General features: G+C 39.6%; 1 protein-coding gene across 2 annotated transcripts; it reads right to left on the reverse strand.

Annotated features, from left to right (window-relative positions):
• Positions 1-324: 324 nt before the first annotated feature.
• NIF3L1 (NGG1 interacting factor 3 like 1) lies at positions 325-23,535 on the reverse strand. Of its 2 annotated transcripts, XM_058709750.1 has the most exons (7): positions 23,451-23,535; positions 20,706-21,315; positions 19,725-19,887; positions 16,222-16,348; positions 14,186-14,324; positions 4,582-4,665; positions 325-728 (listed from the first exon to the last, which is right to left on the reverse strand). In XM_058709750.1, the coding sequence occupies exons 2-7, from the start codon at positions 21,136-21,138 to the stop codon at positions 544-546; spliced, it is 1,131 nt and encodes a 376-aa protein (XP_058565733.1). In that variant the 5' UTR covers positions 21,139-21,315; positions 23,451-23,535; the 3' UTR covers positions 325-543. The 2 variants fall into 2 exon arrangements, with proteins under 2 accessions (XP_058565733.1, XP_058565742.1); XM_058709759.1 differs by lacking the exons at positions 14,186-14,324; positions 23,451-23,535 and adding an exon at positions 23,218-23,240 and having other exon boundaries at positions 592-728.
• Between the last annotated feature and the right edge of the window lie 28 nt (positions 23,536-23,563).

Below are 23,563 nucleotides of genomic sequence, written 5' to 3' on the forward strand. Positions count from 1 at the left end.
TGGTCATGTATATTAAGAAAAAAAACACAAAAACAAAACCTTATCCTGATTCTGAAATTTATGTGAGACATTAGTGATCTATGAACAGGAACATACAGACATACCTTATCACCCCCTAGAGGCTGCTACCTAGAAATCAGTATTCTAATCTCAAGTTTTTTAAACTAACCAAGAGCAGAGAGATCTCAAATGACAGATCTCATCTATAATTAAGCTAAGAAGAAGGTACTTACCAAGAATGTTAAGTAATCTTCCTGGAGTTGATAAATATGTACTTCACATTGTATCATAATCTTAATTCATCTTATAATAAATATTTAATAGTTTGTTTAATACGTTTAATTGTTAAGTGTTTAATACATTATGGTTTTTACCATACAAGCTACAGACTATTTGGTGAAGCAGATTTACAAACCAGAAATAGTGTACATTCTATGACATTCTTCCAGATGGATACTAACTAAGTCTGCTGATTCCTGTTACGCATTCAAGTTGGGAGCAAATCAATTTGTAGACTCTGTCATCTTGTTGTCCCTGTATGCTTTAAATCACATGAAGAGGGTCCCTGTCTCTTTCTGACAGGATAATATTAATCTTATTTTCCAAGTGAGCACCCAGCATATCTCGAAGATCAGAAAGAAAACCTCGTTCAGTGTTGCTGTGTTCACAGAGGATGACATTTATTCCTTGGGATGCAGCATCCAGAACATCATGATGGGACATCTCACCTGCCAACAAAGGAAAGAGCAAATACTTAAATATTAGACACAGAGTCTGTGGAATGCTGAACCATAACTGCAGAAACACCAAGTCTTCATCGTGTAAAAAGCAGAACTTTACACATAAATCTAGAAAGCAATGTACAGGTTTATTAGGTGTCTTCCAATTTAGAAAGAGACAGATCATCCCAATGAGAATTCCAAATTCTTTCTCCTTGGCAGACTCGAGACAAGAATCTAAACTCCCGTATGCAATAGCATCTAATACCACCAGAACCAGATCTACAAGAACACCCATTCAAAATGTTTCCATAAGAAGATAAACGAGTACTGCTAAGTCAACTGGGGCTTTCAGAAAATTTCTCATCTATATCAATATCAAATAACAAAATATCTCCAGAAAATCCTAGGTATATTTCCCAAACACTTCTTTGCTTTGTGAACACCAAAATCTTCAGTTATCGGCTCTACTCTAATAAGGATAAAACCAGCTTAAGGTTACTTCTAAATTAAAGACAAGGTAAATACATACATACATACATACATACATACATACATACAGGGTATTTATTTTCTTTTAACTTAGGCAAAATTCCTAGAAATTCTGAAGTTACTGGTAGAAGAGGAGCTCCTCTTTTGTAAAAAGGTTTAAAAAAACTCCAGTGTTCTGTATTTTTTGTAATGTTTATTTAGAGAAGGAGCACAAGCACGTGCATGGGTGGTGCAGAGAGAATCTCAAGCAGGCTCTGTGCTGTCAGCGCAGAGCCCCACAGTACAATCTCGCTGTTCATGAGATCTTGACCTGAGCCGAAATTAATAGCCAAGATGTTTAACTGACTGAGCCACCCAGGTGCCCCAATAGTTGCTTTTTCCTATTTTAGAGAGTGTGTGTGTGTACGCAAGGGAGGGGCAGGATAGGGAATCCCAAGTAGGCTCCATGCTCATTGCAGAGTCCAACAGGGCTTGATCCCATGACCCTGGGATCATGATTGAGGCAAAATCAAGAGCCAGATGTTCAACTCACTGAGCCACCCAGGTGCCCCCTCAAGTGAATTTTTTAAAAACACTATTTGTGAATTTGAGGACTTCTGATTTTACAGCAAAAATACACAATTTAGCTTGTTCATAACAAGTCTAATTTTGAAATATGTTTAGAGCCCTGAAAACATCAAAAAATAAGGGAAAAGGTTCTTAGGGAAAGTTTTAATCCTCCACACTTTCCTGCTCCCCAATACATGTCAATTTCATATATGGGATATTTTTTTATTCAATAATCTTTTAAAATATCTTAATCTGTAATAGTAAAGGTAAGAGTAAATAGTAAAGGTAATAGTAAAGGTAAATAGGAAAGTAAAAAGAAGAAAGACACTAAGGGGCCCAGTTAGAAGTCATGCTTCAGGAGAGACAAGTCTGGTGACCTGGACAATTATAAATGCTGTGAGGAGAAGGCATGAAAGCCAGGGCGTGGACAGGGGGATCTGCAAAGACTCTGTACTAGCTGAAGGCAAAGGGAAGAAAAGCCTAGCTTAGGAGGGTAGCTGTGGGAAAGAAGCAAATGAGAATTTATATTTACAAGGAGCAAATCTGCTGGTCTTTCTAGGATACTACCCTTAACACCCTGATACTACCATGTTACACTCAGAGTAAGGGTGATGAACATCAGGAGAGGGCCTATATGCGCCTTTGACCTGGTGCTTTTCATCCCTAAAGTTCTACTCAAAGCGACACCTCACAGATCATAGACATCTAAAGTCAGCCAGATAAGAAGATACTTTCTATTTCCCCAAGTAACCAGATAGGAAGGCTATTTTAACAATTTTGAACTGCATGAATTTATCTTATGCACATATTGCTTAAAAGTGTAAACAAAGAAAACTAGGGGTGCCTGGGTGGCTCAGTGAGTTGAGTGTCTCTTGATTTTGGCTCAGGTCATGATCCCAGGGTCATGGGATGGAGTCCCACATCAGGCTCCATGCAAAGTATAGAGCCTGCTTAAGATTCTCTTTCTCTTCCTCTGCCCCTCTCTCCCACTTGTGCACTCTCTAAAAACAAAGAATAATTAAAAACAAAAACATTTTAAAAGTCTCTTTCAAGCCGTTTAAAAAAAAAAAGAACTAGTTTTAAGAAAGTCATTATTTATAAGGAAATAATCACATCCCCCAAATTTAGAGATATACCACAAAACAAATGGCCTATACTCTTCAAAAATGTCAATGCTCTGGACAGAGCCGAGAAACTCTTCTAGATGCAGTGTGTGCTCACAGATTAGGTATCAATCAGAAAAAGAAATGCAATTCTAATCATTTGGCAAAATTTAAATATAGACTACATATTAAGTAAGTGTCTTAACAATCCTAAATTCCTGTATTTGATCATTGGTCATAAAAGAAAATGTCCTTAGTTCTTAGGAGATATATGCTGATGTTTCTGGGATAAAAGGTCATGTATGAAATTTATTACAAAATGGTTTCGAGGGAAACACATAAATAGAAATATATTTATATGCACACCCATAGATATATAATTTATACACATACACACACAGAATATGTATGTAACACAGAATATGCAAATGTAGCAAAATACAACCATTAGTGTACAAAGTGCCTCCAAATCTTCTGAATGATGGGCCTTGTACCTATTAGATGTTACCCTCAAGGACAGAGTATAAAGCTGAACAATTACCATCTGATAGAAATGCATACTGGAGGTTAAGGAGAAAGCAACAGGAGGGGCACCTGGGTGGCTCAGGCAGCTGAGTGTCCGACTCTTGATTTCAGCTCAGATCAGGATCCCAGGGTCTTGGAAATGAGCCCCACGTCAGGCTCTGTGCTGACTGTGAAGCCTGCTTAAGATATTCTCTCCCTCCTCCCCCTTTGCCCCTCTGCCCCTCTCCCCTGCTCACTCTCGCTCTAAAATTAAAAAATGAAGAATTAAAAAAAAAAAGGATAAAGCAATAGTAATTGGAGAGGAAGGCATGACCATCAGGGCAGGAGCCAGACAGTTCCAGAAAAAGCTTCTCAGAGGAGGTATCTTGAGCTTATCACTAGAAGTATAAAGAAATGGGCAAGGAAGGCATTCTAGCCAGAGAAAACAGCAGAAGGCTGCATGAAAGAGGATGAATGTTCAGGCCTGACCAGGACACGTGAAGGAAACCACTAAAGACTTTTTAGCTAGGATAATATTATATACCATCAAATTTGTACTTTTGAAAAAAAAGTTAACTTGAGGGTTGTATGTGGAAGACTTAAGATTAGATTTAAGTATTTCACGTAGAAGATGATGCCTGAATAGATAAGAGGAAAGGCTCTATAAAGATTCTGGATGGGGTGCCTGTGTGGCCTAATTGGTTGAGCATCCAACTCTTGATTTCGGCTCAGGTCATTATCTCATGGCTCATGGGTTCAAAAATAAATAAACCTTTAAAAAAAGATTCTGGAGCTAGAACTGATAGGAACTAATGATTGGCTTTAGTGGCTTTAGCTAAGGTGGAAAGGTAGAAAGTGTCCCGTTAACAGACATGAAATCTATGAGAATGTTTAGGAAGAACACAGGTTAAATAAATACTGAACACAAGTTTTTAAGATAATCTAACAGTAAATTGTTTAATGACTTTTTTTTCCCTCTAAAAGAATATGGTCTAAATTTACTAGTAAAAAAAAATAATAAAAAAAAATTAAAGAATATGGTCTATCTCCAATTTCAGTGCAGTTCCTATTTAGTTCAGGTTCTAACAACAGGTATTAGATCCATCTATATGCCAGGTGCTGGCTTAAAAACCTGTTTTTTTTTTTTTCTTATAAAAAATAAAGCTGGGAATGATACACACAAAAAAGAAAAGGAGACCCAGAGGCTATCGTACCTGTGAGGTAAAGGTCGGCCTCTACCCCCTGCAGCACGGTGCTCCCAGAACCAGCACACAGGGCCACGACTCCGACTGGAGACTCTTCAAAATAAAGGAAACAAGAGACCAACATATTATAATTCCCCTTCATTTTAATATTATAATTTGTATCAATAATCTTTCACATAATGCAGACTTTACTCCTGGTCTCATTACCAGTAAATGAACTTTGCTTACTGAATTTAAAAAAATAATAAAACACATCTTCATATAGACAGATGATTCTTTGGTATTGCAAAAATTACCCAATGCAGGGCTATTAATTCCTTAAAACAGACATAGCTGTGCACAAGCCCACATAAGGCTGGTAAAGTGACCATCCTGGTTTTCCAGGCAACAGTGAGAGATAGGCAGGTACCAGCTCCTTCTCAGGTGAGGGACTAAAAGGGCTAGTTATAGGAATGCTACAAACTCATTTGACATGTATTTTTAAATATCATATTTAACTCAAAAGAACAACGTCTGAAGAGTTGCTGTAGAGTAAAATAACAGAAACTTTGAAGCCCAAATCCAACAAGTATTTAGCACTTAAGGCTTCTAGAATGGACACTTCATTACTGGTCATTCCATCAGTGGTATTTTAAGAGAGAGGCTGAGGGTGCCCTCTGCATGGAGAGCTCTGGGACCCCCTGGCCTATACCTATTTCAGGTACAGCTGTGCTGCCAGGGTGCCCCCTGTGCAAAGCACTCAGGTTCCCCCCCACCAGTCCATGCCTCACCTCAGCTCCACAGAGCGCACAGAGCACCCTGGAACACTTGGCTTACATCCACTTCAGCTTCAGTTATCCTGCCAAGGCATTCTCTGAGAGCCTTAGGACCACCCCAGTCCATGCCCACTTTAGCTCCAACCATCCCACCAGGGCAACTCCAGCACAGAGTGCCCTGGGAGTCTGCCCATGCCCAACACCATTCCAGCCAACCAAAGTCAGCAGGCACACAGTCTACTCAGGGATGACCATACATAAGACCATTCCTTCAAGTTGGGGAGAAGCAGCTATTCCGCATAATTCATAGAAGTGAACACAGAAAGTCAAGCAAAATGAGAAGACAGAGGAATATGTTCCACATGAAAGAATAAAATGAAACTTCAGAGAAAGAACTAAATGAAACAGGGAGAAGTAATACTCCAGGTAAAGAGTTTAAGGTAATGGTCATAAAGATGCTCACCAGACTGGAGAGAAGAGTGGAAGAACTCAGTGAGAACTTCAACATAGAGACAGAAAATATTTTTTTTAAAAAAACCTATCAGGGCACCTGGGTAGCTCAGTTGGCTGAGCATCAACTTTGGTTCAGGTCATGATCTCGCGGTTTGTGAGTTCAAGCCCCACAATGGGCTCACTGCTCTCAGTGCAGAGCCTGCTTCAGATCCTCTGTGTCCCTCTCTCTCTGCCCATCCCCCACTTGTGCTCTCTCAAAAATAAACAAAACATTAAAAAAAACCCTACCAGAAATGGAGAATATAACTGCAATGAAAAATACATTAGAGGGAATTAACAAATGCAGAAAAACAGATCAGTGATCTGAAAAACTGATAATGGAACACAGCCAACCTGAACAGAAAAAAAAAAAAAAATTTTAATGAGGATAGGTTAAGGGATCTCTTCAACATCAAGTGAACAATCATAGCATGTATCAGTCTCAGAAGGAGAATAAAGAAAAAGGCAGACAATTTATTTGAAGAAATAACAGTTGGGAAGCCTGGGTGGCTCAGTCAGTTGAGCGTCCAATGTCAGCCCAGATCATGATCTCACAGTTTGTGAGTTCGAGCCCCATGTTGGCTTTGCACTGACAGCACGGAGTCAACTTTAGATCCTGTCTCCCTCCCTCCCTCCCTCCCTCCCTCCCTCTATCTGCCTCTCTCCCACTCATGCTTGCTCTCTCTCAAAATTTTAATAAAAAATAAAAATAAATTTAAGAAAAAAAGAAAGAATAGCTGAAAACTTCCCTGACCTTTAGAAGGAAACACAGAGAGTCCAAACAAGACACACCCAAGGAGATACACACCATGACACATAATAACTGAAATGTCCAAGACTAAAGATAAAGAGAATTTTAAAAGAAGTAACTGAGAAGCAAAAAGTTATTTATATGGAAAACTCTGGAAGGCTATCAGCTGATTTTCAGCAGAAAGTTTTCAGGCCAAAAGGGAATGTATCATGATATATTCAAAATGCTAAAAGGAAAAAAACCCACCATCAAGAATAATCTACCCAGGGGCTACCTGGGTGGCTCAGTTGGCTAAGCGTCCAGCTCTTGACTTCAGCTCAAGTCATGATCTCATGGTTTCATGGGTTCAAGCCCCACATTAGGCTCCATGCTGACACTGAGGAGCCTGATTGAGATTCTGTCTCCCTCTCTCTGCCCCTCCCCTGCTCATGTGCTCTGTCTCTCTCAAAAAAAAAAAAAAAAAAAAAAAAAAAAAAAAAAAGAATAATCTACCAGCCAGATTATCATTCAGATTTGAAGGAAAGATAAAATGAGTTTCCCAGACAAGCAAAAGTTAAAGGAGTTCATCACCACCACACCAGACTTACAACAAATGTTAAAGAACTTCTTTTAAGGAGAAAAGAAAAAGCCATAATTAGGAAATAGTTATGAATAAAAAGATGTAAAATATGCCACACACAACATGTAGGAATAAAAAACAAGTCCTTTTAAAAGGTGTTCCGGGGCGCCTGGGTGGCGCAGTCGGTTAAGCGTCCGACTTCAGCCAGGTCACGATCTCGCGGTCCGTGAGTTCGAGCCCCGCGTCAGGCTCTGGGCCGATGGCTCGGAGCCTGGAGCCTGTTTCCGATTCTGTGTCTCCCTCTCTCTCTGCCCCTCCCCTGTTCATGCTCTGTCTCTCTCTGTCCCAAAAATAAATAAAAAATGTTGAAAAAAAAAAAAAATTAAAAGGTGTTCCAACTTGGGGTGCCTGGGCAGCTCAGTCAGTTGAGCATCTGACTTCAGCCCAGGTCATGGTCTCATGGTTTGTGAGTTCAAGCCCCACATCAGGGTCTCTGCTGTCAGCACAGAGCCCACTTCAGATGCACTGTCTCCCTCTCTCTTGGCCCCTCCACTGCATGTGCGCACTCTCTCTTTCAAAAATAAACAAACATTAAAAAAAAAAAAAAAGGTGTTCGAACTTAAGTAACCATCAATTATAGATGGCTATATATTTAGGGTCCTATAGAGAAACTTTCTGGTAACCACAAACACAAAAATCTGTAACAGATCCACAAAAACTGAAAAGAAAGCAAGCCAAGCATAACACTAAAGAAAATTACCAGTGACAACGAAAGGGAACAAGAGAAGAAAAAAGGAACAGAAAAGAACTACATAAATAACCAGAAAACAATTAACAAAATAAAAATAAGCACATACCTATCAGTAATTACTTTAAATGTAAATGGTGTAAATGCAACAATCAAAAAATATAGGGTGAAGTGAGTCTCCTGTAGGCAGCATATAGAAGGGTCTGTATTTTATCACTTCAGACCTAAAGATACATACAAACTGAAGGAAAAGGGATGGAAGAAGATCCCATGCAAATGGAAGCAAAACAAAACAAAACAAAACAAAGGTAGCAATACAAAATAGACTTTAAAACAAAGATGTAACAAGAGAGAAAGAAGGCATTACATAATGGTAAAGGAATCAATGCAAAAAAGGATATAACAATTACAAATATCTCTGCACCCAACATTGGAGCACCTAAATACATAAAACAAGTATTAACAGATATAAAGAGAAAGTTTGACCGTACTATCGTAACAGTAGGAGACTTTAACACCTACTTATATTGATGGATAAATCATCCAGGCAGAAAATCCATAAAGAAACAGTGTCTTTGGACAACACATTAGTGTTAGCAGATATATACAGAACATTCCATCCTAAAACAACAGAATATACCTTCTTTTCAAACTTACATGGAAGATTCTCCAGGATAAAACATGTCAGGCCAAAAAAGAAGTCTCAATTGGGGCACCAGGGTGGCTCAGTCTGTTGAGCGTCCAACTTCGGCTCGGGTCATGATCTCACGGCGTGTGAGTTCAAGCCCTGCATCGGGCTGACAGCTTGGAGCCTGGAGCCTGCTCTGGATTCTGTGTGTGTGTCTCTCTCTCTGCCCCTAACCCACTTGCATTCTGTCTCTGTCTCTCTCAAAAATAAATAAAACATTTAAAAAGAATTAAAAAAAAAAATAAGTCTCAATAAATTTATGAAGATTAAAATCATATCATGCATCTTTTCCAACCACAATGGTAGGAAACTAGAAATCAATCACAAGAAAAAAACTGGAAAAAAACCACAAACATGTGGGAGCTAAACAACCAATGTGTCAACAAAGAAATCAAAAAATACAGAGACAAATGAAAATGAAAACACGATGGTCCAAAATCTTTGGGACACAGCAAAAGCAGTGAAAGGAAAATTTACAGTGATACAGGCCTACCTCAAGAAACAAGAAATATCTGAACAATCTAACCTTACATCTAACAGAATGAGAACAACAAAACCCAAGGTTAGTGGAAGGAAATAAAAGATCAGGACGGAAATAAATGAAATACAGACTAAAATAAAAAAACAATAGAAAAGATCAAGGAAACCAAGAGCTGTTTCTTTGAATAAACAAAAATTGATAAACCTTTAGCCAGACTTATCAAGAAAAATAGAGGACCCAAATTTAAAAAAATCAGAAATGAATGAAGTAACAACTGACAAAACAGATATCCAAAGAGACTACTATGAAAAATTATATGCCAACAAACTGAACAACCTAGAAGAAATAAACTCTTGGAAAAACACAATCTTCCAAAATTGAATCAGGGATTAATAGAAAATCTAAACAGACTGGGGCACCGGTGTGGCTCAGTTGGTTGAGTGTCCGCTTCTTGATTTCAGCTCAGGTCATGATCCCAGGGATGTAGGATCAAGTCCCATGATGGACTGAGAGTGCAACCTGCTTAAGATTCTCTCCCTTCCTCTGCCCCTCTCCCCACTGATGCACACACTCTCTCTCTAAAGTAAAAACAAATAAAATCTGAACAGACCAATTCAATGAAATTTAATGGGTAATCAAAAAACTCGCAACAAATACAAGTCTAGATATATAGATGAATTTACCAAACAAGGAAGATTTGATAGGTATTCTCCTTCAACTATTCCAAAAAATAGAAGAGGAAGGAAAGCTTCAAATACATTCTACAAGGTCAACATTACCCTGATACCAAAACGAGACAAAGACACTCCCAACCTACAGGCCAATATCCCTGGTGAATATAGATGCAAAAATCCTCAACAAAATACTAGCAAACCACATTCACCAATACATCCACCACAACCAAACTGAATTAATTCCAAGGACGCAAGGATGATGCTTCAATATTCAGAATATCAATGTAAAACACATTAACAAAGCAAAGGATAAAAATCATATGACCATCTCAATAGGGGCAGAACAGGATGAAATTCAACATCTGTTCATGATAAAAACCTCAAAGTGGGTTTAAAGGAAACATACCTCAATATATAAAGGGTATATATGAAAAGCCCAGAGCTAACATCATACTCAGTGGTGAAAAACAGAGCTAATCTTCTAAGATCAGGAACAAGACAAGGATGCCCACTCTTGCCACTGGAAGTCCTAGTCATAGCAATCAGACAAGAATAAAAGGCATCCAAATTGTTAAGGAAGAAGTGAAACTCTCACTATTTGCAGACAACATAATAGTATACACCAGAAAACCCCAAGACTCCACCAAAAGTAATAATAAATGAATTCAATAATGTTGCAAAATACAAATTAATACACAGGAATCTGTTGCATTTCTATACACTAATAATGAAATAGCAGAAAGAGAAATTAAGAAAACAACTCCATTTATAACTGCACCAAAAAGAATAAAATAGGAATAAACTTAACCAATGAGGTCAATGTCCTACACTCTGAAAACTATAAAACACTGATGGAAGAAATTGAAGGTAACATAAAGAAATGCAAAGATATTCCACTATCATGGATGTGATGAATATTGTGAAAATGTCCATACTACTGAAGCAATCTACAGATTCAGTGCAATCCCTATCAAAATACTAACAGTAGTTTTCACAGAACTGGAACAAATAATACTAAAATTTGTATGGCAGCACAAAAGACATTGAAAGCAATCTTGAGAAAGAACAAAGCAGGAGGCATCATCATACTACCCAATTTCAAGATATACTACAGGGACACCCGGGTGGCTCAGTCGGTTAAGGGTCCAACTCTTGATTTCGGCTCAGGTCATGATTACACAGTTCATGGGATTGAGCCTCACATCAAACTCTGTGCCAACAGCGCAGAGCCTGCTTGGGATTCTCTTTCTCCCTCTGCCCCTCTCCCCTGCTCATTCTCTGTCTCTCTCTCTCAAAATAAACATACGTTAAAAACAAGATATACTACAAAGGTTTAATAATCAAAAAAGTATTGTGCTGGCATAAAAAGAGACACATAGATCAATGAAACAGCTGAGAAATATACCCCCATTTATATATGGTCAATTAATCTTCAACAAAGGAGGCAAGAATATCCAATGGGAAAAAGTCTCTTCAACATATGGTGTTGGAACAATCCTAAAATTTGTATGGAACCACAAAAGACCCGAATAGCCAAAGTAATGTTGAAAAAGAAAACCAAAGCAGGAGGCATCACCATCACAGACTTTAGCCTCTAGTACAAAGCTGTAATGATCAAGACAGTCTGGTATTGGCACAAAAACAGACACACAGACCAATGGAATAGAATAGAGAACCCAGAATTGGACCCACATATGGCCAACTAATCTTTGACAAAGCAGGAAATAGTATCCTGTGGAAAAGACAGTCTCTTTAGAAAATGGTGATGGGAGAACTGGACAGCAACATGCAGAAGAATGAAACTGAACCACTTTCTTACATGATACACAAAAATAAACTCAAATGGACGAAAGACCTAAATTTGAGACAGGATACCATCAAAACCCTAGAGAAGAAAACAGGCAACAACCTCTTTGACTTCAGTCCCAGTAACTTCTTATTTGGTATGTCTCTGAAGGCAAGGCAAATAAAAGCAAAAATGAACAATTAGGACCTCATCAAGATAAAAAGCTTCTACACAGCGAAGGAAACAATCAACAAAACTAAAAGGCAACCAACAGAATGAGAGAAGATATTTGAAAATAACATATCAAATAAAGGGTCAGTATCCAAAATCTATAAAGAACTTGCCAAACTCAACACCCAAAAAACAAATAATCCAGTGAAGAAACGGGCAGAAGACATGAACAGACACTTTTCCAAAGAAGATATCCAGATGGCCAACAGACACATAAAAAGATGTTCAACATCATTCATCATCAGGGAAATACAAATCAAAACCACACTGAGATACCACCTCACACCAGTCAGAGTGGCTAAAATTAACGCAGGAAACAACAATTGTTGGCGAGGGTATGGAGAAACGGGAACCCTCTCATGCTGTTGGTGGGAATGTAAACTGGTACAGCCACATTCTGGAAAACAGTGCAGAGTTTCCTCAAAAAATTAAAAATAGAATTACCCTACAACCCAGCAATAGCACCACTAGGAATTTATCCAAAGGATATAGGACTGCTGAATCACAGGGGCATATGTACCCCAACGTTTACAGCAGCGCTATCAACAATAGCCAAATTATGGAAAGAGCCCAAATGTCCATCAAGTGATGAAAAGATAAAGAAGATGTGTTTTATATACACAATGGAATGACTACTTGGCAATGAGAAAGAATGAAATCTTGTCATTTGCAACAACATGGACGGAACTGGAGGGTATTATGCTAAGTGAAATAAGTCAGTCAGAGAAAGACAGATACATATGTTTTCCCTCATATGTGGAATTTGAGAAACTTAACAGAAGACCATGGGGGAAGGGCAGGGGGAAAAATAGTTTCAAACAGAGAGGGAGGCAAACCGTAAGAGACACTTAAATAGAGAACATACTGAGGGTTGATGGGGAGAGGGGAAAATGGGTGATGGGCATTGAGGAGGGCACTTATTGGGATGAGCACTGGTGTTGTATGTAAGGAATGAATCATGGGAATCTACTCCCGAAGCCAAGAGCACACTGTATACACTGTATGTTAGCTAACTTGACAATAAATTATATTTTAAAAATAAATAAATTAAAGAAAAAAAATAAAGTTGGTTATCAATAGAAAAAACAAACAAAAAAACAAATGGTGTTGGGTAAAGTGGACAGCTACATTCAAAAAAATGAAAATGGACAGCTTTCTTATACCATACACAAAAATAAACCCAAGACGGTTTAAAAACCTAAATGTGAGCCCTGAAACCATAAAACTCCTACAAGAACACATAAGCAGTAATTTCTCTGACACCGGCTTAGAAATACTTTTCTAGATAGGTCTCCTCAGGGAAGGTACACAAAAGCAAAAATAAACTATTGGGACTACACCACAATAAAAAGCTTTTGAACAGCAAAGGAAACCATCAACAAAATGAGAAGGCAATTTGCTCAATGGGAAAAGATATTTGCAATGATATATCCAATGACAGGCTTACATCCAAAATACATAAAGAACTTCTACAACTCAACACTATAAAAAAACAAATAATCCAATTTAAAAATGGGCAGAAGACCTGAAAAGACATTTTTCCAAAGACATACAGATGGCCAAAAGACACATGAAGAGATGCTCAACATCGCTAATCATCAGGGAAATGCATACCAAAACCACAATGAGAGATCGCCCACACTTCTCAGACTGGCTGAAAACAAAAAGACAAGAAATACCAAGTGTTGGCAAGGATGTGGAGAAAAAGGAACCCTCATGCACTGCTAGTGGGAACATTACTAAGTGCAACCACCGTGGAAAACAGTATGGAGGTTCCTCAAAAAATTAAAAATAGGAATACATATGACCCAGTAATTCCACTACTGGATATTTACACACAGAAAATAAAAACACTAACTTGAAAAGATATATGCACCCCTATGTTTACTGCAGTATTTAAAAGCCAAAAACCAAGACTACAAGACTCGGAAACTGCAGTGGATCACTTGGCACCTTGCTGTAAAATGCCATCAGTATTATAAAATAGAATACTTGCATTGTGATTGGAATAATAAAAACTTCCGGCGCCCTTCCTGGCCCATGGTAGGACTGTGCTTCATGCCCTGACTTGTGCTCAAAATGTGATTCATTCTAGACAATGATTTGAACAGAAAATGTATCATTTCTGGGTTAATGTTTAACTGATGGTCCAAGACCATCCAAAACTCCCCCTCTGCAACAGCAATCAGTGTACGATGAGTAGACTTCTTCTGCTGACTTGAAATGAACATGGAGTAGGAATGAGACAAATCTTGCTTGAGCCAAATGAGATGTACACCACAGCATAACCTAGCCCACCTGGATTGATAAAATAAATCAGTCAGCCCCCCGTGAACTAACATGTTTCCTGTCACATTACTACAACCCAAACCATCAACTTTTGCCCAAATACTATGTAATACTACATTATTAGTAGGTACACGGGACAAATAAATGGGTCATATTTACCTAAGGTCCTTCCTACCCCAAGAGCAAGGCGAACATGAGCTAGTTTAAGGTGCCTTTTGATTCGCTCAATCATGGTTGCCAAGGAAGCAGGCTCATCCAGTGTGCACAACCGTCCCATCCCAGTTTGTGGAAGTGGAGGCTGAAGAGAAACACAAGTTAGAAAAACTGTCCATCTCAGTCCTAGAAAACATACAGCAAATACTGAAATCAATAAAACATGCACACTGTGAGCTTACTACAGCCAGGTCCCGGTTGAAGTTCAAGGATGCAAGCCTGACAAAAACATTCTCTGACTTCTAGGAGCTCAGTCTCCTGAGAGGCAAATGTTTAGATAACTAATCACAATAAAAGTGTTTAAATACAAGACAGGAACCATTTTATGGGAGCACAAAGAAATGACAAAATAAATGAGCTGGGACTTGGGGTGGGGATACTTGGAGGAAGTGGAACCAAAGGTTTTGCAAAAACGTAGGCCTCCCAGACCAGAAAAAAGTAAAAAAAAATGTATAATAATAATAAAGGGGGTGATGTCAAGTATAGTGTGGTAGGAAAGGGATAGGGTGAGATGTGGAAAGGTACGAGCTCAGAGCGGTTCCAAGAGCAGACGCTACAGCTGATGTGCAGAGCAAGGGATGGAGACAGAGGCCATGGCCAGTACACTATGAGAAAAAGCATGGACTGTTGCCCTTCCGGTGCCCACTAGGGAGACTACTCTTCTTTTGTCACCTGGGATAGGAGAGTTTCAACTACTGTGGTGACAAAGCACAACTTTTCAACTACTGTGGTGACATAGAGAAGAGAAACATTCTATAGATTTGGGGACAGAATCAGCAGGCATGGATTTATGAGAGGCAAGGGAGAGCTGTGTAAACTTAAAAAATCAGGCAGAAGATGATGCCACCAATGAAATAGAAAAAAGTAATATTCAAAGGGGAGATGTGGGAATAAGGTCAATATTTGTATATACTAAATTATATGTGGGATCCATTAAGTGGAACAGAGAGTTCCAGGAAATATGGGTTCATTTTTTTAAGTTTTTACCTTAAGAAAGCATTCTGAGCCAGAAAGTAAAGATGCAGAAATCACCATACGAATAGCTGTCAAGTTAAAGGAGCAAATAGAATGGTCCAGGCAGAGGGTATAAAAGTGATAGAACCTGTAACCGAGTCTCTAACCCTAAAAAGTACTATATGATACTGGGTTTCAACCATACTTCAATAAAAAAACATTAAAAAAAAAAAAAACTACCACACTGGGGCACCTGAGTGGCTCAGCTGGTTAAGCGTCCAACTTCGGCTCAGGTCATGATCTCATGGGGGGGTTCGAGCCCCACATCAGGCTCTGTGCTGACAGCTCAGTGCCTGGAACCTGCTTTGGATTCTGTGTCTCCCTCTGTCTCTGCCCCTCTCCCACTCACACTCTGTCACTCTCTAAAAAAAATAAGCATTTAAAAAAATACACACACAAAAAACACACAATACTACACTTCTATAACCTGAATGTGTCTGCCCCTGCACAAATTCCTATGTTGAAATCCTAACCCCCAAAGATGATAGTATTAGCAGGTGGAGCCCTTAGGGGGTACTTAAGTCATGAGAGGGGAGCCCACATGACTGGAATTAGTTTATAAAACAGATTCCAAGAGAGATCCTTAGTGCTTCCCATTACGTGAGGACACAGAGGGAAGGTACCGATGATGAATCAGGAAGTGGACCCTCTCCAGATACCACTCCAAATCTGTCAGCACCATGATCTTGGGAATTCCCAGGCTCCAGAATTGTGAGACATGAATTTCTGTTGCTCATAAGCTATCCAGTCCAGGGTATTTTGTTATAGCAGCCTGAATGAACTAAAACCTCTACCAACACTTTTCCATTCCTGGAATGTCTCCCTTTCTCAGTACAGTATATTTTCCAGGGTATTTTATGCCCTCAACACTACCTTGTGCTTCTTTAGGTAACAGTTAACAGCGTGTTGATATAACAACTTACAAATGAATTTGCCAAACAAAAATGCACAGTATATATTTTTATTACCTTCTCCAGTAACAGAATTTCAGTCTTCTGATAGAATTGTCTATTCTGGGAAAGAAAAGCCATCACCTGTAACAAAGCCTCCTGACTACAATTCAGACTAATCCGTGTTTGTTCTTCATCATCAGTCCTATTTAAAAAAAAAAAAAAAAAAAAATCACTTGCTGTTCTAGGATGAATATAAGTAAAACATAAACAATCCACACTTTACAACCTCCTATAATTAAGATTAGATTTACATGAAATTTAGGGGACGCCTGGGTGACCCAGTCGGTTAAGCCTCTGACACTTGGTTTCAGCTCAGGTCATGATCTCAGTTTGTGGGTTCAAGCCCTGCATCAGGATCCTTGCTGACAGTCAGAGTCTGTTTGGGATTCTCTCTCTCCCTCTCTCTCTGCCCCTCCCCCACTTACACTCACTCTCTCTCAAAATAAACTTAAAAAAAAATTTACATGAAATTTAGGTTGCAATCCCAAACCAAACCATTTTCAAGAATACTTTTTTTTTTTAATTTTTTTATGTTTATTTATTTCTGAGACAGAGAGAGACAAAGCATGAGAAGGGGAGGGGCAGAGAGAGAGGGAGACACAAAATCTGAAGCAGGCTTCAGGCTCTGATCTGTCAGCACAGAGCCCGACGTGGGGCTCAAACTCACAAACTGCGAGATCATGACCTGAGCCGAAGTTAGTGGCTCAACTGACTGAGCCACCCAGGTGCCCCAAGAATAGTATTTCTCAAGGGACACCTGGGTGGCTCAGTCGGTTAATTGTCAAGATTCTTGACTTCTGCTCAGGACATGATCTTTCAGTTTGTGAGTTCCAGACCCCTGTCAGGCTCTGTGCTGACAGTGCGGAGCCTGCTTGGGATTCTCTCTCTGTGCCCTTCCCCTTCTCGTGTTCTTTCTCGCTGTCTCAAAATAAGTAAACTTAAGGGGCGCCTGGGTGGCTCAGTCGGTTGAGCGTCCGACTTCGACTCAGGTCACAATCTCGCAGTCCGCGAGTTCGAGCCCCGCATCAGGCTCTGGGCTGATGGCTCGGAGCCTGGAGCCTGCTTCCGATTCTGTGTCTCCCTCTCTCTCTGACCCTCCCCCGTTCATGCTCTGTCTCTGTCTCAAAAATAAATAAACGTTAAAAAAATTAAAAAAAAAAAAAGTAAACTTAAAAAAATAAAATTAAATAAATAAAAATATTTTTCAAACTTCAGCATGCATCCAAATCTCCTTGTAGACTTATTAAAATAGAATGTTGAGCTCCACCCCACCTCCCCAGTTTCAGATTCAGTAGATCTAGGTGGGGTCTTAGAATTTACCTAACAAGTTCCAGGTGATGCTGATATTGCTGGTTCAGGGACCTCACTTTGAAACTACGATTCTAGAATTGTTCCTAATCCCAGGTATGCATCAGAAATCTGCTAGCTTCTTAAAATGATAGCTACTGGACCCTTCTACAGATCCAGTGAAATAGAACTTCTATGAATGGGGCCAAAGCAAATCGAATTTTTTTCCCAAATGAAGGGCTTTTTATTTTTGAGACAGAGAGAAAACACGCGCACGCACGCGCGCACACACACACACACACACACACACACACGCACGCGCTCGGGGCAAGGGCAGAGAGAAAGGGAGATAGAGGATCCAAAGCAGGCTCCAAGCTGACAGCAGTAAGACCGATGTGGGGCTCAAAGTCACAATCCATGAGATCATGACCTGAGCCAAAGTTGGACACTCAACCGAGCCACCCAGGTGCCCTCAAACTGAATTTTTTTAAGGCTCAAAGAAGTTAATTTTTCAAACCACTGAAACAAGAATCTCCTGGACAGATTTTTCAGGCAAACCCCATTCTAATTACATAGCTTTAGGATGAAGCCAACGTTCTGTAGGGGGTCTTGAATGACCCTGAGAAGCAGTGCCCTGAAGTATCTCCAAAAACATTGGCATCAGAAAAGTTTTGTATTTAACCATAAACTCTAAAAATATAATCATAGAATTCTAGAGCTAAAAGACACCTTAAAAGAATCTGGAAGAGTAGTTGTCAACACTGGAATCATCCGTAGAGCTTTGACAAGAAAAAAGGAAAAAGTGCCTGGACCCCGATCTAATCACAAAACCCAGACATCACCCGTAATAAGGAAAAACTAAAACCAAACTAAATGTGCATCAGTTTTAAAAAAGGGGGGAAGGCACCTAGGTGACTCGGTTGAGTGTCTGACTCTTGATTTCGGCTCAGGTCATGATCTCTTGGTTTAGTGAATTAGGAGCCCCACATTGGGCTCTGCGCTGCCTCCTTGGGATTCTCTCTCTCCCTTTCTCTTTGCCCCTCCCCAGCTCGCACTGTCTCTGTTTCTCTCAAAATAAATAAACTTTTTAAAAAAGGAAAAAGTTCATTAGTTAGGAAGAGAAATGCTTAAAGAAAGTCCAGTAGACCCATAAGAAACACTACATAGCAGTTAAAGAGATCTTCTATACCTACATAGAAAGATCTCTAAGACCTCTTGTTCAGTAAAAGGGGCAAATGCAGCATGCCATTTAATTAACAATAAAAAAAAAACAAAACCACAAAAATCTGCATTTCTCCATGTTCCTGTATGTGTTTAGAAAGATACCCACTTCTCTGAAAACAAAGGAAAAGGTAACATGAATTGAAGATACTGGAATTGAGTAGAGGGAACAAGGAGGACTTTTACATTGTTTAAAATTTTCATGTGTATCTTTTTAATTTCAGTACTTACACAGTATTTCAATATGGTAAAAGACATCCATAACTGGAATCTATACAAAGTCCTGGAAACAATTTTTCTTGAGGTTTTTTAAATCCCTCAACACTATTAGAAAGCATTTGCAATAATTTTATTACAAGGTATCTACACCTAAAAACCACTCACAAGAGTCCCTTTTTGTTGTAGCCTGGAACAGATCTCCATCTTCTTAAAGTTATTATATTCATCTTTGTTTTTTTTAAACAATTATTAAGTTCCAGCTTTGTGTAACTTGTCTCCTAACATGCTTCAAAAGATGTTCGGATAAATTAGCTTCAAAGAAAATCCACTAAAGGCACCATTTTGATATCTCTGCCCTAAATAAATGATTGGCCTTTTAAGAGGCACCTGAATGTCTTCTTCCGTTAAAGTGTTTGAGAATCACTGATTTGCTTGAAACTGGTTAAGAGTAAACCTATGTAATCAGTGAGTCAGTAGGGTTTATCTATATACTATAAAGTAAAAACCACCTTTCAACATTATCAGGGGAATTAGAAACATTGTAAATAAAAGGCATAGTATAGTCCCTCCCACCTAGAAAATAGTGTTACTTGTCATTTTTATTGTTTCAGGAAAAAAAAAAAACCCATGGTTCTTCTGGAGCACCTACATGCAAATGAGAAGTATACTGCCTCGTAAACCCACCCTGGGGGGAAACAATTTGTTTCAGTTCACAATACTAGAGTTATAGAATTTATAAAGAAGATCCTTACAGATAAGTACACACAAAAAAGAAGAAAAATATATCATACCTAGTAGAAAAAGAAGTGATAGAAATATTTGCAATTTCTTTCACTGCAGAAATGACTTTGTCCAGGTGTTGGGTGGAGTTAACACTGAATTCTACTCTGTGCGTTCCCCCCGTTGGGTAGTTGGCAGCTTTGGAAGGATGTATGGGCCTGGAGGTGCAAACTCCTAGGAATAAAATTGTGTTGTGTTTTTTTTTTTAATTAAAAAGATAAACTATTATGGACAAAATTTTAAGAAATAAGCTTTTTAGAAACTGATGTTTATATAATATGCACACATATATATATCCCTTACATATACATCCAAAAGTCCCCATAATCTAGTGATTTAGTATTGACATAAAATCAAATTTATTTTCAGAATTATTTTCCAGAAGACTGTTAAATACCACAAAAACTGGACTCATGAAGTTTTAGATGATACATAGAATTGTGACTGCTTACTAAATTTATTCAGGTAAATCATCATTCAGGTTGCAAATGCTCATAACCTACTTGACCACATTAATTCAGATTATGTCATCATAAAAGTTTCAACCCCAAGTGAGTAAATGAAAATAACTAACTAAAAATAAAGCTAAAACACATAGGCTGAATTCCGTCATTGTGCTGGGCATGAGTAAGCATTCAGTGAAAATCTGATTTCTATCTGACATACAAAGAATATCCTGGAGAGATCTGAGATTTCAGAGCTCAATTTAACAAGCACTTCTTGAATTTCTGGGTGCTAGGCACTGTGTCACATGAGTGAGGACTCACAAAGCTCAGTCCAGCAATAAAGATTTCCTATGCTTTCCTTATTAAGGATGAAAATTTAATTTCTCAAATGCAATTTAATGGCCAGATTTCACAACATTATTTTTAAATATATAAAAATAGAATGGTACCCACATCTAAAGCAGTTAAAATTCTACTAGAAAGACATTCTACAATTTCAAAGCATTCGTAGGGAAAATATTAAACATGAAAGAAGAGGCTTCTCACCAAGGCCTTTAGCCAACCAGCTATTGACTCCCTGGGGTGCAGCATCATAGGCTGTGTGAGGAGAGTAAATACCAACTCTGTTTTCCAGAGCCTGAATCACCAGGCGCTCCTTCCAGGTTTTCCAGGTTATGTGCGTCAAAGGTCGGAAAATAGGCGGATGATAGGAGAGAATAAGATCCGACTTCTTTTGCAGCGCCTCCTCCATCACTTCCTCGGTCAAGTCATTGGTAAGGAAGAGTGTGTTTACAGTGTGTGGTGGGCTTGGTTCCACCAGTAATCCAACATTGTCCCAACTCTCAGCAAGTGAGAGGGATGCAAAGTCATTCAAGGAGGAAAGGAGAACCTTCAAATCCATGAAGGAACGGGAAGAACTGCAGATCAGGGAATGAACAAGCCGGATTGTTGTGGGAGTGAGGAGTACACGAGATAACATACAGAAATCAGGTAAAACTGGGATGCTTGGGTGGCTCAGTCAGTTGAGCGTCTGACTCTTGATTTCAGCTCAGGTCACGATCCCAAAGTTGTGGGATCGAGTTCTGCACGGAGCTCCCCACTGAGCATGAAGCCTGCTTAAGAGTCTCTCTCTCTGCCCCTCTCTCCTGCTTGCACACTAACAACAACAAAAGGGAGAGAAGAAATCAGGTAAAATTGAGTATCTGAAGTCAATACACAGGAAATGGTACACATGTACACTTTAAGCCTGGACCTTTGAGGTAGCAAAGCATATGAGCAAAAGAACTATAGTCACATATCCCTGGGTTCAAATACTGATTCTGCCACTTACCAGCACATGATACCTTAGGTAAGTCACTTAGCTTCTCTGAAGCTGTTTTCTCATTTACCAAATGGGAGCTACTATAACCAAAATCAAAGGCCATCCATAGAAGCAAATCAATTAAGATGTGTAAATCACCTAGCACAAGCCTGGTACATAGTACACATTCATCCCCACTTCCTCAGCCCCCAACACAAAGTTCTTTTTCTCCCCATCCTTGCTTCAACCACCCTCATCCCTTTTCCATTACTCTAAATACTATCTTTCCTTACAAGTTTCCTTCAACTTTTTATTTATTTTGAGAGAGTCAGAGAGAGTGCAAGTGAGGGAGGGGTGGGGAGAGGAATGGTGGGGGAGAGAGAAAGAGAGAATATCCCATGCTGTCAGCACAGAGCCCAACTCGGGGCTCTCACAAACTGGGAGATCATGACCTGAGCTGAAATCAAGTCAGACACTAACCAGCTGAGTCACCCAGGTGCCCCATCCTTTAACTTCTTAAATAAAGCTTTTTTTCTTTTTTTTAACATTTATTTTTGAGAGAGACAGTGTGAGCAGGGGAGGGGCAGAGACAGAGAGGAAGAATCTGAAGCCAGATCTGTGCTCACAGCAGACAGCCTGATGCAGGGCTTGAACTCAGGAACTGTGAGATCATGACCTGAGCTGAAGTTGGACACTTAACCAATTGAGCCAACCAGGTGCCTCAAATAAAGTTTTTCTTAATAAACATCTCCAGTGTCTAGCCCCTATACAAAACACTGTTAATTCCATTAAGATTCTAGGAACATTTCTGTTTTTGAAGAAAAGCATTCATTGTATGCACAATAATTAACAAGAAAAGCATGGCCAATTGTAAATTTTACCAAATTAGTCATAACCCAGTAATTTCAAAAACAAATTCTTTCAACAAAAATGTTTAACAAATTTGTTGAAAAAAACTATTTTTTTCAGCAGAAATGTTTACTAAGAGATGTGAGTACTTGTTCAGTATCTGATTTGAATGGGGCGCCCGGAGCGGGGGGGGGGGGGGGGGGGGGCTCAGTTGGCTGAGTACCCAATTCTTCTTGATTTTGACTCAGGTCATGATCCCAGGGTCCTGAGATGAAGCCCCGTGTCAGGCCCCACGGCGCCTGCATGGAATTCTCTCTCTCCCTCTGCCCCTCGCCCCACACGCTTTTTCTTAAAAACAAAAACAAAGAAATGATGCAGAGCCTACAAAATCCACTGGAGCCTAAGGTCTCGGAAGACCTTCTAAAGGTCCTTATACCACTTCCACTCTCGAATTTCCAAGTTCTGATACTGCCCCACTTTCCAGACTCTTCTAAATCTGGCAGGCCTTGAAAGTGAAGCCCTAGTGGGCCACCATACCACTTTTGAGTTATTTACTGCTAAATTTGAAAGAACCCTTGTAAATAACATAGAACACCCTCCATTTTTAGAAAACCGAGAAGCTTGACGCAACAATTAACAATGGGAGGCAGCATAGCATTGTGGGTTGGAGGACCCATTCTGAAACGCAACTAACTCCCAGAACCACAGCTGTGTAACAAATGTCTCAACCTCTGCTGTCTCACCTTCTTTAGAATGAGAATAAAAGTGCCCTGCTTATAGTGTTGTCACAAGATTTAACCGTACAGCTGGGAACAATGCCTGGCCTAGAGTAAGCACTGTTTTTAAAATACATTAGTAGGGACCACTTTACAGCCTGCGAACTGCACCCTCTTACGTTACTTTATCTACCTGACATTTCAGTCCCACTTCAGACCTTTTCCAGGACAGTGACGAGACCAGGCACTGGCAGAAACTCCTGAGTTAGGACCCCTGCTCCCCTGGTGCCCTATGCTCTTATGCCACAAGGCAGTTTCCTGCCCCTGTCTCCTCCTCTGCCTCCTTTCACAGACGCAATCTCACAACTTCCACAACTTACGCTAACCTGGGCCTGGCCAAGCGGGAATAAATAGCCCAGGACTCACCAATTCTCCTCTAGCACCACTTCCGGTCCTGCGCAGGGACTCTTGGCATTGCAAAATGGGGCGGGGGAAAGGAGCTGGGCGGAAGTGGTCCTTCCCATTTTACGTCTGAACCC

Source organism: Neofelis nebulosa, chromosome 2 (genome assembly GCF_028018385.1).
Source record: "Neofelis nebulosa isolate mNeoNeb1 chromosome 2, mNeoNeb1.pri, whole genome shotgun sequence".
Lineage (NCBI taxonomy): Eukaryota > Metazoa > Chordata > Mammalia > Carnivora > Felidae > Neofelis > Neofelis nebulosa.